This window comes from Myripristis murdjan, chromosome 1 (assembly GCF_902150065.1).
Source record: "Myripristis murdjan chromosome 1, fMyrMur1.1, whole genome shotgun sequence".
Lineage (NCBI taxonomy): Eukaryota > Metazoa > Chordata > Actinopteri > Holocentriformes > Holocentridae > Myripristis > Myripristis murdjan.
Window position 1 is genome coordinate 29,101,862 of NC_043980.1, and position 14,914 is coordinate 29,116,775.

The window sequence follows — 14,914 nt, forward strand, 5'->3', positions numbered from 1 at the left end:
CATTTATGCATTAAAGACAAATCAGCTTACAGTAAATGGACAGAGACATTTGTATGCATGTATTGTCAGGATTTCTTTGGCAGTCCAGTGGACACATCAGAGCTGCCATTGAAAATCTGTTTTTTCATTGCCAGATTTGAATGTAATATATTCACATTTCATACATTTGATACATTATCTACATAAAATGACTGAAATATAGGCTATGCATCGTATAAGAATGCTATTGAAGAAGGTGTTCAATTACAAAGGCTTTGAAAAGAATGCTTAAGGGTACGTGTCAGAGCTTTTCCTGTTGCACAGTAAATTTAAATGTGGGAACAGGACAACAGTGTCTTGGCACGAGACAGCACCATGACCTCAGTGCTCGCCAGAGGCTCTACAATGACTAGAATTCATACTGCCCCCTTGTGGTTTTCTAAAATAATTGACTCATTCACAGACATTGCAGGTCTCCTCCATTTTGGGCTGCCTTTGCAACAGTGCCAGTAAACCTGGAGGCCAAATTTGGGCCTCCACAAAGTTGTGTTGACTTTCTAAGCAAATGATTACGATATTTTGATTGGCCTGTTTCAATTGATATTAGAGCGTCTCAGCCAGCATATCAACAAGCATTTTAAACATGCCTTGTAAGGATTACTCTTCAACTGCATTTTTGTTCATGATAAATCATAACTTTTTGACTAAATAACTATGGAATTATGAAAAATGTGCGACACAGACACACTCCAGAGACGAGGTGATTTTTTCCCCACAACTTTATTTCAATCTGTGCCAAATTAGACATGTGATCAAATTCTTGAAGTTAATTGAAAGCAACGGCTTTTTAGAATAAGTGACCAAGTATGGGAATTTTTGAAATGGAATAAGATAAATAAACATTAACAAAAAGCTACTGACCAAAGACCACAAGCACACCTGTGTTTTAAGCTACCTCTATATGAGTGCTGAGATGAGAGAGTGAATTTAATGTTTGGAGCCCTACTCTGGTTAGAGAAAGAAAAGGGATCTATGAACAGTAGAGAGAAAGAGAGAGAAACAGAGAGGGGGGAGCGAGAGAGAGAGAGAGAGAGAGAAAAGAGAGAGAAGGGTTTGGAGGAAGCATCAAAGGTGATAAAAGAGAGAAACCTGAAAATTAAGAATAAGAGGAAAGTCAGAGAAATAGAGCAGAGCAGGGCTGAAGTAAGTGGATGGATGATTGGATGGAATTATGACTAGAGTGCAGAGAAGTGGATGAAGAGGAGAAATGAGAAAAAGCGATAGCCTTAAGCCACCTCCTCTTCTCCCTCCTCCTCAAACTCTCCCTCCTCCGCGGTGGCATCCTGGTACTGCTGGTACTCAGACACCAGGTCGTTCATGTTGCTCTCCGCCTCGGTGAACTCCATCTCGTCCATGCCCTCGCCGGTGTACCAGTGGAGGAAGGCTTTGCGGCGGAACATGGCGGTGAACTGCTCGGAGATGCGCTTGAACAGCTCCTGGATGGCTGTGCTGTTGCCGATGAAGGTGGCAGCCATTTTGAGGCCGCGTGGTGGGATGTCGCAGACGGCCGTCTTGACGTTGTTGGGGATCCACTCCACGAAGTAGCTGCTGTTCTTGTTCTGCACGTTCAGCATCTGCTCGTCCACCTCCTTCATGGACATGCGGCCACGGAACACGGCAGCCACCGTCAGGTAGCGGCCGTGACGTGGGTCGCAGGCGGCCATCATGTTCTTGGCATCAAACATCTGCTGGGTGAGCTCGGGCACAGACAGGGCTCTGTACTGCTGGCTGCCCCTGCTGGTGAGGGGGGCGAAGCCGGGCATGAAGAAGTGCAGGCGGGGGAAGGGCACCATGTTGACGGCCAGTTTGCGGAGGTCGGCGTTGAGCTGGCCGGGGAAGCGCAGGCAAGTGGTCACCCCGCTCATGGTGGCGGACACCAGGTGATTGAGATCTCCGTAGGTGGGCGTGGTGAGTTTGAGGGTGCGGAAACAGATGTCGTAGAGGGCCTCGTTGTCGATGCAGTAGGTCTCATCTGTGTTCTCGACCAGCTGGTGGACGGACAGGGTGGCGTTGTAGGGCTCCACCACTGTGTCTGACACCTGGTGGAAGCGGAGGCAAAAGGTCAGGGAGATGACCAATGAATAATGAGGAGGCAGGCAAGAAAAAGGTTTTAGAGGTTACATGATAAAGTGCAACCTAAGACGTGGCACCTATCGCACCTGGCCAGGCTGGAACGGGTTCCTCACTCTTCATGATCTTTTCCAGCATTTCCTACCCTTTTGGTTTTAGGGTTTTTTTGGGGAAGTTTATTCTTGCCTGCCATGAGGATTCGGGTCAGGGGCAGTTTTTTTCTATAACTGTCAGCCTGTAAGGCCTTTTGTGATCGTAACAAGTGAATAAGGGCTCTAAATAAAGTTTAACTTGAGCATGAAAGACATGCACGTAACTTTACCTTGGGAGAGGGCACAACGCTGAAAGTGTTCATGATGCGGTCGGGGTACTCTTCGCGGATCTTGCTGATGAGCAGGGTGCCCATACCGGAGCCGGTACCACCACCCAGAGAGTGTGTGAGCTGGAAGCCCTGCAGGCAGTCGCAGCTCTCAGCCTCCTTCCTCACCACATCCAGGACTGAGTCTACCAGCTCAGCTCCTTCAGTGTAGTGGCCCTTGGCCCAGTTATTTCCTGCTCCACTCTGGCCTAGGGGCAGAGGATGAAGTTACTCAGAATGTGGTGTACTGAGAGGGGACCAGCGGCATACTGAAGATCTAAAACGCCTCAAGGAAAGCCCACCTTACAGAATGTACCCCTCATCATTAACTTAACCAATCTCTAACATAATGCCTAACACATGCCTAACCTTGAGAGGAGAATGAAATGGGTGTTTGGAGACATCTTTGTGTCTTCCACACAAACCTCACTGGGTGTACCACAGAGGGCTGTCTGCCCTCTGAACAGTAAATCTTTACATGTCTGATTGTAACTGCATGAAATCTGTTTTCTTTCTGTCTTTAAGCCAAAATGTCTTAATTCATTTTGCAGTTTCAGATACAAATGATTACCTCATGTGATATTGCCCTCTACAACAATTCGCTTCGCTTTACCTTTGCTGTTTATACGCAGTGAGTTATACATTTATATGTGACTGGACATGTCCATACCGAAGACAAAGTTGTCAGGTCTGAAGATCTGTCCGAAGGGGCCGGAGCGGACAGAGTCCATAGTGCCAGGCTCCAGATCCACGAGGATGGCCCTTGGCACATATTTCCCACCTAGAACACGAATGCATACATATTATACATTTTTATTTAAAAAAAAAAAAAAAAAAAAAAAAAAATCAGTGATGTGTGTATGATGGCAGTCTGGACTCCTGACCTGAGGCCTCATTATAGTAGACACTAATTCTGTCCAGCTGCAGGTCACTGTCTCCGTGGTAAGTTCCTGTTGGGTCAATGCCGTGTTCGTCACTGATCACCTCCCAGAACTACAGAGAGAAAGTAAGAGAGGGAGAGGGAGAGAGGGAGATTTTTTTTTTAATTTTACTAACTCCTTTATAATAAGCTCAGTGCCCTTGGCCAGCTCCAAACGGGCAAGGTTTTAGTCCTTCTTACAATGGGGGAGGGGCAAGGGGGTTTACATGTAACCAGCAAAATGAAGACATGCATGAAATGGCATAAATTCACCTACTGACGTTCAACGCCAACACAAGCTTTCTAATCTGGAAAATGTTTCAGGTTATCAAAATCGACCTCTCAGAGACACTGACAGACAGGGACAGACAGACAGACAGATCCTTGTTAAAGAGACACCTCGCAGGGCTGCTGTCTGAAAACGACTCAACTCAACACCATTTTAATTTCCAGCAGGCTGGTCTGTCCTCCTAAGACTGTAATTACCGTTAAATAGTCTCATCTCTACCAGGGAGAACCGTGAAAATGGACGCCATGGTACCGGCGTTCCAGTGCATTCTGTGTCTGAGGCTGAACCACACCCCTCTCTCCCTCTTTCTGTCGGGTCGGGCCGGCCACACACACACACACACACACACACACACACACACACACACACACACACACACACACACACACACACACACACACACACACACACGGGGGAGGGGGCGTCTGTTCATTCATTCCTTCTCTCCTTTCCTAAGAAAACAGATCTGATTTTCGAAATGAAAATGCTGTGCCCTGACACAGTGAGTGTCGGTCATGGTGATACTTTGTTTCAGGTTTCGGCTCATTCGCTCGAGGGAAAACCGACAGAAAGTAGCGGCGAGCGTCGGCGATAACAGCGGGGATGTCTCGGCTCGCCACCGCCCATCCTAAGGATGCTATTGTGGGCTCTGCTGCCTGCATCAGACTCTTACACAACGATGCCCACGGTGCTGACCTATTTCAGAGTTTTATTTCCTGTGGCGCGCTCAGCCTCTCTGGCCGAGAGCGAGGATCCGCTTGCGTGCAATCACAAATCCCGTCGTCAAATTAAGCCCTTCTGGCTTGCATTGGGAACGCCGGTGGGTGTGTGCGTGCGGGCGTATCTATTCATACCTTCGCTCCAATCTGGTTCCCGCACTGTCCGGCCTGCAGGTGCACAATCTCACGCATGTTGATGCTGAGGTGTCGAGTGGCTCGCTTGAAGCTGGAAAACTGTGGTGAGGATTGCAGAGTCCAATCTCCGGCTGCTCGCTCCTAGCCCTGCCAGCTCAGTCGACAGTCTGAATGGCGGAGAGCTGCGTATTAAACTGGCTCGCCTGTCCTCGCTCCGCGGCTGCGCTGTTCCCACCGTGCTGCAGCATGACGTCATCTCTATGGCAACCGGGCACGGCCGCCCGGAAAGTGGCAGGAATTCCCTCCAGTGGACGAGCAGACCCGAGGTTGATTCACATCCATGGGTCAAAAGCCTCTCTCTCTCTCTCTCTCTCAGTGTGTGTGTGTGTGTGTGTGTGTGTGTGAGTGTGTGTGTGCGTAAAAACATGTCAAGTGTGACATCTCATGTTATTGTGAAAATACATGGACATGGAACAGACAGGTAGAAAACGACACCTGCACAGTCTATTGAAGTGTAGGCCCATCTTATTACTATTTTAATATTAATTATCCAGTTAATAACTAATTGACTGTGTTTAATTTGAACTAATAATGGTCCTCTCAATCAGCATGCATTGCTCTCCTGGCTGGGCCGGGAAGGGGCTTCCCTCTCTCTGTAGTCCTTCCCTAGGCTTGTAAAACCCGTTGAGACTGTAGCTGACAGTGACTGAGATGAACTTGAACATGTAAGGCCTACGTGGTGAAGTATGTTTATGTGTAGGATTCCACTAGGCATTTGGTTTGTAGGACAAATATAATGAAGGTGGTCCAAGGTGGCTTTAAGTGTGACATGGCTTGGGGAGTAAGTCAGCTTTATTTTAGCCTTGATGTCCATGATTTCTGAACTTGTACGGCAACCACCTGGTCACCACCCATGCCAAGCAATGAAGCCCCCATAGCTCATTAGATCTTTAAACAGTCACCGGCCCAAAGGCAGAACTTAAATTATGGTAGAAGTTGACTGTGTCCTGTCATTCCTGTCTCCCAAAATTGCGGGCGTCTAAAAAACAGTGGGGGTAAGGGCTTCCAGAAATGTCCCAGAATGAACAAAACAAACAGTGGACGTGCTTGAGAATCAAAAGGTGAGCATTTATTCCAGCTGAATGAGGAGCTGCAAATCAGTAAAACTACATGAAACAGCAAAAGACTCTGGAAAACACTGGACAGGCTTATATAATAAATGCAAGCTTGTGCTCTTCGTCTGGCAGCCAGACCAGAGGAACCTGATGACTTCAGAGCGGTTGCCCAGATGAATGCTCTGAACTACCTGGTGGGATAGAAAAACATAAGTATGTTGGTCTGCAAACTCTGAGGCTTGATGCTTCTTCATGTTGATCAAACAAACAACTGGTGCTGTATTTTTTGTTGACTGGTACAGTTTTCAAATGCTTCTACTCTCTTGGGAAACCAGCCACATTCCGAGGTGATAAGGAAATGATGACCTTTTTAAGGCTAGTCAGAAAGATAGATTTAATTGTCTTCAAATTCTTCCTCACAGTTTGTGCATACATGAAAAGAGGTAATACATTCAAAAGGCACTGAGAGACATTTTCAGTATTGTTGGTATGACTAACTCGGGAATTCACCAGAAAAAAAGAAAAGAAAAAGGAAATGTATGTAGTCTCTGCATAACAGGTAGCCTTAGTATTAAAGAAGGCATAGTAAGAACTCTGACCTCCAAGGAACAAGTGTATGGTTATCTCTCTTTTAATTTTTAATGTCTTCACCTTTTTACTGACTAATGTGTTGCTGTTTCATGTGTTTTGCAGTTTGAGTTTGAATAATGATAAAGGAATGTGCATAAACCCACAATCTAACCAAAAACCAACCAACCAACCAACTACCCAAACAAACAAACAGAGGGCATAAGCTGCCAAACAAAACTTTTGGCAGTGTATGCCCTCCAGAGGCCTGTATCACGAAGCAAGCTTAGTTTTCCCTGGATTGCTCAGACCTATCCAGCTACACTAATCGAGAACATGGTGATCAGGGATAACCGGTATCCCGACGCTGGTTATCAACTCGCTCACTCGATCCAGGTTTGCGTCATGAAGAGCAGTGAATGCACACGTGTAAGGGGCGGGTTCCGAGGCAGCTGACCAATCACAAACATGAGCGACAAGGAAAAACGCACAGCGTGTTTCACGGCAGAGGAGCAGCGTATTATACTGGAGAAGTATGAGGAGGAAAAACAACATTTACACACTACATCGAACACCGTGGCTGCCGCGAAGAGAAGGCAGAATGCTTGGCAACGAATTGCCGACTGCATAAATGCGCAAGTTACACATCAATGGCTCAAGTTTCCACATCTGACGCTGAAACCCATGAACTCACTGCACTGCACAGATGTGCTGCGTGTATGACAGGTATAGTTGAATTCCCCCAGGTATAATTCCCCTCAGCTGTCAATCAGGCCCATTCTCTCACCCAGGAATAATTTGCCCCCCCAAAATATTTAGAGCTTATCAATTGTGCCATTTTAAATGTCCCTAAAATGTTGTGAAACGCCTCTAAAATACTTTAAATTATCAAATTTCCTTTAATGATCTCTTATTTCTGTTTTCCTCTCCTACAGAGTGTCAGCTCTGTATATCAGGCAGCTGTTAGCCAGGCTGAAGCTGCTTCACATCAGTATTACAGCCTCATACAGAGAGTCGTCGGCAAAATCTAACGGGTTTGATCGGTCAAGGAAAATCCTTTCACGTAATACTTTCCTCACTATTTGGACTCGTTGTTCAAGGGGATCCTCAGTGATTGGGCAGGCCACGTTTTGGCAAACAGCTGATTGGCCAGGGGGCGGTGCTTTATGTAGGATTCAATCTTATCCTGAAAGCTACCCTGCCCCGGAGCAGGCTAGCTTTCAGGACAGGTTCAGGATAGATTTTCTATCCCGATCAGAGGTTAACCAGCTTTGTGATACAGAAAATCCAGAGTTGAGCCTGAAGTTATCTCGCTAACGCCTTAATCCCGCTTCGTGATACAGGCCTCAGGTTTGAGTCATTAGTCATGGTGTGACTCTGCAGTACACAAACTTGTAAGCTGTGTGGCCTCTCCACTGTCAAACGTGAGATCAGAGCATCAAATAGAAAGAACAAAAGAACAAGAACAACAACAACAACAACAACAACAACCCCTCCTCAGGTTGTGCTGCAGGGTGTAAAAGGCTCTTTAATCATTGTGAGGAGCCAGACTTGTTGCCTGTCTCTTGGTCCCTGCCTACATAAATACCTCACCTCTTCTGTTTGTTCTCTGAATGGGAGGATAATCAACACAATGTTGTACATATGTTTTTTTTTTTCAAAGTATTTAGAAAGCTCAGATGACCCAAACATTGACAAAATAAAGGTGCAGAGTTAAATTTTGTGTGTATGGGAGTATTTTGAGTTTCTTCTACAATGTCAAACTGTGATCCTGCCACTGAACAGAACATGGTGTTCATTAGTGGCGTGTTCATGTTGTCTGTGTTGTGATTCAGTTTGACTGGAAGTAACCATGGTGATGTGGTGAGGGGCAGATGCAGTGACCTCTGACCTGTCCACCGGCAACACCGGACAGGCCGTACAAGCGGCATGTCCTCAGCGCCCTCCTGCTGGAGCACTGTGATGATGTCATTTATGGCCTGCTTTTCCTCTCAGCTCGGAGCAAGGTGGGCGGGATACGCTTCCTTCCTGTCATTATTCAATTCTGGCCGGCATCACCGGCACTTCCCATCGTCCTTTGAACAGCCACCGTCTATCTCTTTCTCCAGGTGGGCCGTTCTTCTGTTGTGTATGTGTAGACATAACACTATTATTATTAATAATTACGACGACAAAAACAAAAACAACAATAACAACTGCACCTGCACCTGCAAATTGTTACAGTTAATCCCATCACTAAATAGTAAACCCATGTCTCATCCTTTTTTTGGCAATTAAAAACAAAAACATCTTAGCAAAAAAAAAAAAAAAAAAAAAAGGAAAAAAATTCATTTACTCAGAAAGTATTTTTTTAAGCAAATACTATTTATAAGACAGTGAATTCTGTAAGGGGTGACACAAAATTTTTCAAAAACGAATACCCTGGGTTTCAAAAAGTGTGTACATACATACGCAATATCAGGGTCACTAACCTGTTTTATTTTTATGTTTTAAAAAAAAGAGAAAGTTTTACTCCTGAACATTACACCTCGCTCACTTTTCAAATGTTGGCTTCGATTCTTCCCTCACTGCTGCCCTGACACATGCTTGGACCGTGGCTTACTAAGGGGGAGTGTCACGTTATAATGGGAAATATCTCTAATTCTAACAAGGTGTTTTTCACATTATATCAGGATAATTTCATTTCAATGACATGTGCAGTATACTACAAATCATCTCTTATTATAGTGGGAGAACGCGTGTTGTCCTGATTTAAATGTTGCACAAAGGCAACTTGATGCTGCAGGTTTTGCTGTGTTGAATGGCCTTAAAAGTTCTTTCGAATAAGCTCTTTATATCATATGACCATATGAGCAGGATTATGGATATTAATATCTGTTGTATTCATGTGTAGCCTAGCGCTGTTGAACAACATGGCAAAACTTTGACTCAGTGCTTTGCATGTGTAAAGCTGCTGGTGTCCACACAGGGGCAGCAGAGATCTGCTGTTGTTTGGCTAAAATCAACCCCTGTGGTGGTTTCCTGTCTGTCCACTCCAGCTCAGTTTGTGTGCTGAAAGTAGCGTGAGTCACACAGCTCAAGGGAGAGCAGTGGATGTGGTGTGAGAAAAAAAGCCTAATCTGGGCTGCACAATGTGGCTACTCATCTCAAAACAAAGATTTCAAATCATACCTGAAATACAACGCTCTATAACACAGTCCAACTTTGAACAAAAGGTCCTGCTGCTGTCACAGTCATACATTTTGATTGATTTTTTTTTAATTTCAGCACTGTTTCAAGCTGAAGACACTCTATTCAGTATACATATATAATATTCATATACAGTGACATGTATGTGAATATGCCAGTGGGAAGTTCCTCATACTTGCCTCATCAATTATTTGCATTTCTGAGTAATAAGGAAGGTTTTATGTGCATCGCGCTCTGAGGCTGAATCATCCGTGAAAACGATAGTGAGAACCGTAGCCTCTGGTTCACTTCTATGTTCTCTAATTATTTTTAATATATGGATTTTTCCCTGGTATCTTTTTTGCAGCAACACAAACAATGATTTGCTTTTACAGAGTTTTTATAAATGCCTGAGGAGAACAAGAGAGCAATTAAAGTCATGCGCATATGCACACACTCACACACACACACACACACACATTTGACATTCTGTGAACAGTGCTGCTGTGACTGCTCCTTCGTTTCTTTGGTTGAGTATCAAGCATGAAAAACATGTTGTCCTGGTGGAGCCTTTTTGTATATTCAGCAATCTATATCAAGCACATAGCGCTTCCCCCCAGGTTACATCCCACTAGTTTCATATTTCTCCACCTTTCTTACAACCACAACACGTTATTATTCTCAGGTCGTCAAATACAACGGCTCGGTTACGCCCATTTCACGTCTGATTCTGACGCCAAAGGGACCCATTGGAGTTACGATGAGATGGCATAGGCATGAAAAACCACTTTTTTTAAGGTTAAGGAGAGGTTGGGTTTAAGAACCACTTGGTTAAGGTTAAGGAGAGGTTGGGTTTAAGAACCACTTGGTTAAGGTTAAGGAGAGGTTGGGTTTAAGAGCCACTTGGTTAAGATTAAGGAGAGGTTGGGTTTAAGAGCCACTTGGTTAAGGTTAAGGAGAGGTTGGGTTTAAGAGCCACTTGGTTAAGGTTAAGGAGAGGTTGGGTTTAAGAACTACTTGGTTAAGGTTGGCTTTAGGCAACCAGACTGAAATAGGACATGGTCTCGGTCACACATAAAGGGTCTTGCTGGAAACTGGATTTGAACTCTAGTCTCCTTCCCTGGGTGGACTTTGTCGCTCTTTATACAACATCATCATCCCCCTACTGATGCCACAGGGTTGCATTGGCTTCTAATGAATGTCTTTGGTGTTGGGATCAGACGCCACAGGGCGGTGACCGAGCTGCAGCATTTGAATGAGAACGGCCTGACGAGCAGTATCATCATCACTGTATCTCCTGCTTTTTGTCTCTCTAACCTGTCCTCCGTTTCTGCTGCAATACGCTTTGCTGAAATTTCACACTTGACAAACACACGTGCATCTCCTTACTGGTGATAAATTCCATGACTATTTTAATATTCTATTCGAGGTTAACACTTGACCAGTGGTTTGTCATTTTCTGCAAGAGCTGGCAGAAATATTCCCTCTCATTAATGAAAGTCATAAAACCACTCAGCCTGTTGGAAACACCCAGATCACTGAAGAGGACACTCAGCACTTTCAAAGGACATACACAAGCATGTGTATCCACTTGTGCACTCACACACACACACAGAATACACAATAGAAAAAGAAAGTAGAGGAACTGACTTTCCCCGTTAATAAGGGATCAGAAAAGGAGAAAAGGAAGGAATGGCATTGAGAGGAAAAGAGAACCGCATAATTAGCTGTGTGTAGCGTATCACAGCGATATTTACAGAGTATATTAAACCCCAAATCCTTCTGCAGGTTGCTCTTTTATTGAGCACTTTGGATGGACTTAGCATTCACTCGCCGTGACTCAGTGCAGCTGTTACAGGGAAATACAAGTTAAGAGAGACATTATTGCGACACAAGACAGCAGGAGCATTTGTTTACTCTTTTGTCTAAAGGATTGGAAAGAATTAAATCAATAAGAGAGGAGGGAGTGATTTTTGCAGTTGGACACTGTCGCTGATCAATATGATAGCTCTGGAAAAGACAATGATGTGCTGGGGGGAGACAAAGAGAAAGAGAGAGTTTGAGGATGAAAGTGTGTATAGAAGCATTTGCATTTGTTCATGTGTAATAGCCTTGGCATATGAAAGTCTCAAGAAGATATAATAATATAATATAATTCCATATTGTTGCAGCAAAGTATTCAACATTTTTGTTTGCAGGGGGAAAAATGAAAAAAAAAAAAAAAAAAAAAAATCAATGTCTTGCTAATGCAATTCATACATAGTTTGTAATATTTTTTGTGCCCCTCAAAACGCCCCTAAAGCCAATAAAGCCAGTCCAAGTTGTCTTCCCTCCTTCTCTCTCTCTCGGATATGGACACACATCCACACACATGTGAGAAAAGGTAGCATGAGATTCCCCCACAGAAATGGGAAATCAAGCAAAATATGTCTCAGCAGAAATGTGAAGTTTATACATGTTGAAGATATGAGGCTACACATGTAAAATCACTGGTCCTTTAATACAGTGTTAATGTGTGGAGGCTGGATTTTAACTCAGTTTTAGCTGCCCTGGGAAAATCTTGACTTATTTAATATTGTCTGTGTTTGGCCATTTCTCAGCAGTAATAAGGAAAATACATCGCAAATCAACAAAATGGGCTGAAGTATTTATCATATATTTCATTTGGAAACACAAATGCTTCACGAACACCAAGGTTAGTGGTGTAAATGGGCATTTCCACACAGGGGTGGCTATGCAGCGATTTATCCTTGAGAGTGGAACATGTCTGAGGTATAAAGAAGATAGAGCAAGGCCAGAGTATATCTTACAAAGTATTATGTGATTATTTATTTATTTATTTATGGTTTAAATCGCGAAAGAATGAAGCCAACACACATTAGGGTTTTACCTAGGACGAAATTAATACGTGATTAAATAGTATTACATAGAATAAAACATTTAATTGATTTCACAGACTATTTCACTGTGCTGATTTAGAGACTATTGTGTTCTTTTTGAGCAGCTGTCTGCAGTGTACGTTTGTACACCACATTTTGTTTGTATAGACCACATTATGCTATATTACATTATTTGGACAATAAATTTGAGGAAGACGAGGATGAACTACAGAGGAATGATCTATTACACAATTATCAATCATAAGTAAATAGAAAAATATATGAAAAACTTCTGAGAGATGTTATGTGTAAAATATCAATGAGCATTCTACTGATTAATGCACATGCGCATGCGCATGCGCATGCGCATGCGCACACACACACACACACACACACACACACACACACACACACACACACAAACACATTTTTATATTGTGGTAGCATGCCTTGTTACTTGCTATAACCATAGCAACCAAGGGTTGTAAAAGTAGTAATTTAAAACAGTTTGCCAGATGCTTTTCTTCACACAAGGTTACCTTTACTTTTTCCTGCAGAAAGTCTGAATAAGTTTATTGTCCGTATGATAAAAGATCATCTCCTCCCTGATGGAGCTGTGCAGGTACCTCTGAGAGAGTTTCATAGTGTCTGTTGGCCAGGGATTTGATGTTGAGCAGATAAGTTCTGTTTCAGCAACAATCTGCTTCTGTGGTTAAGTGGTTACAAATGCATTGACCCTTTACATCTAGTTAGGAATTAGTTGGTGAAGGAATATTTTTGCCTGCGACGGCTTATCATGCTCTCTGCTCCCTAGTCTCTCTCTCTCATTCTCTCTCTCTCTCTCTCTCTCTCTCTCTCTCTCTGTGTGTGTGTGTGTGTGTGTGTGTGTGTGTGTGTCTGTGTGTTAGTGTGTGGTCTAAATGCAGAGCTGGAGTCAGGAGCGGGTCTGCTCGGCCGCTTGTCATCACCAGTCACCCAGCTACTACTTAAGCCCAGTTCTAACCTCCAGATCTTGCCAGATTGTTGACGCAGTTACCCCTGTCAGTCTCTTTCCAGCCATTCAGTCTGTTTGCAGCTCCATCCTGCATTTCACAAATTTAATTCTGTCCTCTGTGTCCAGATCTGGACCTGACTCCTGCTGCCTGCTCCAGCTCTGGATCTACTGTCCATCTTCCATCTAGCCCACTGACTCCTCTGCCACGCTATCCAACCGTCCTCGCCAGCCCTCTACGCCCCCCCCCAGGCCGCTCTCATGCCCCCACCTCTCACCACACCTGGTCTTCCCTCACCATCTCCACTCCCGACTCTCCAAAATAAATCATGGCAAGTGACACGTGTCAAACAGTTCTCCAGTTTGTTTTTAGGCAACTGCTTCCATGATAGTCTCCAGTGAAATTAATGTCAGTGTCTAACATTCATCCACTTTCTTTACTCGCTTTTTTTTTTTTTTTTTTTTTTTGAGAGTCATGGGATCTGGATCTCATCAGTCCATCCAGGGCTAAAACCACTCCAATACCAGGGTAAGGGGAAATATGAAGGCACTGCCTGTCTATCTCCCCTTCACTGGTGCTCAGTTTTCAAAGGTTTTGAATCAACATAACAGTGAGAGGTCCTTGGTCATACAATCATAACTGTGCACAAAAAATATTAGGTTGACAGGCCTGGTTGTATGCAAGATTAAGTGCAGAAGGATATACACATGGGCAGAAAAAACAGCCCTGAACTGCCCACTGGTCCAGTCCAGGGTTAAGATCTACTAGCAAATGTCAGGTCCACCTGACTTGCATGTCTTTGGATTGTGGGATGAAACACATTTGTAAATCCAAATGTATCCCAATATTTCTTCATGCAAATGGGAAATTTTGGAGCATCATTGAAAATGCAACGATGAACAACTGCAAACATTTAGCCAACCAATCATTTAAAGGCAATTTAAGGTATTTAAGGCAAAGGTATGTTTATGTGTAGGCTCATGCTGTGTGTGAATTTGGTGTCATGTAGATGTGGCAGTGCCCCCCTTGCTTTTGACAGTAAGATTTGAACTGTGGATTAACACTCTTACATCAGGCAGATTTCACATTATCTAGAGTGAGAGCGAGTTAGTGCTAACTGCATTTCATTTAGCAATTTGCTTGGTTTGATGATAGTTCATTTTGATTGCTGATACCATTACACTAACATTTTAGTGCCATCTTCCCAAGAATCTCCCTCTGTGTTACACAGCCATGTGTTGTTTGCGTGTGCTCACATCTCCTGGCAATTATCTCCAGTTCCACTCTGGCAGTAATGATGAACAAGACAAGACATTCTTTCAGTACTGTAACACTCTCTCAGTGCTCAGAGCATGGCCCACAAGAGGTCAGACTTTAGAGTGAACAGATAATTCCCCTTCTACTCTAGTTGTGTCTTATTTGTTTGTGGCATCTCCTGCTCTGGTGATTTTCCAGCAGGCCAAGGCCGTTTGCTGCATCTTCACGCTTTCTGTGTACACACGTGCTCCACTCAGTATTTTTCAACTTCCTCGTTCAGACCATCTGATGTGTACTGATGTTTCAGGTATACTGACGTTTCTAAAAGACTGTTTATGTTCATCCATCAGGCATAATTACTGTAATACATCCTTTCTCTCTAAAAAACTAAACAAGCAACAGATATT

At 43.8% G+C, this 14,914-nt stretch overlaps 1 protein-coding gene across 1 annotated transcript; it reads right to left on the minus strand.

Moving 5' to 3' along the window:
• Positions 1–740: 740 nt before the first annotated feature.
• On the minus strand, positions 741–4,735 carry LOC115359906 (tubulin beta-4B chain-like). The gene is made up of 5 exons (XM_030052604.1): positions 4,530–4,735; positions 3,352–3,460; positions 3,138–3,248; positions 2,432–2,676; positions 741–2,078 (listed from the first exon to the last, which is right to left on the minus strand). Exons 1-5 carry the CDS (start codon positions 4,584–4,586, stop codon positions 1,266–1,268), a joined length of 1,335 nt encoding a protein of 444 aa, XP_029908464.1. The 5' UTR covers positions 4,587–4,735; the 3' UTR covers positions 741–1,265.
• Between the last annotated feature and the right edge of the window lie 10,179 nt (positions 4,736–14,914).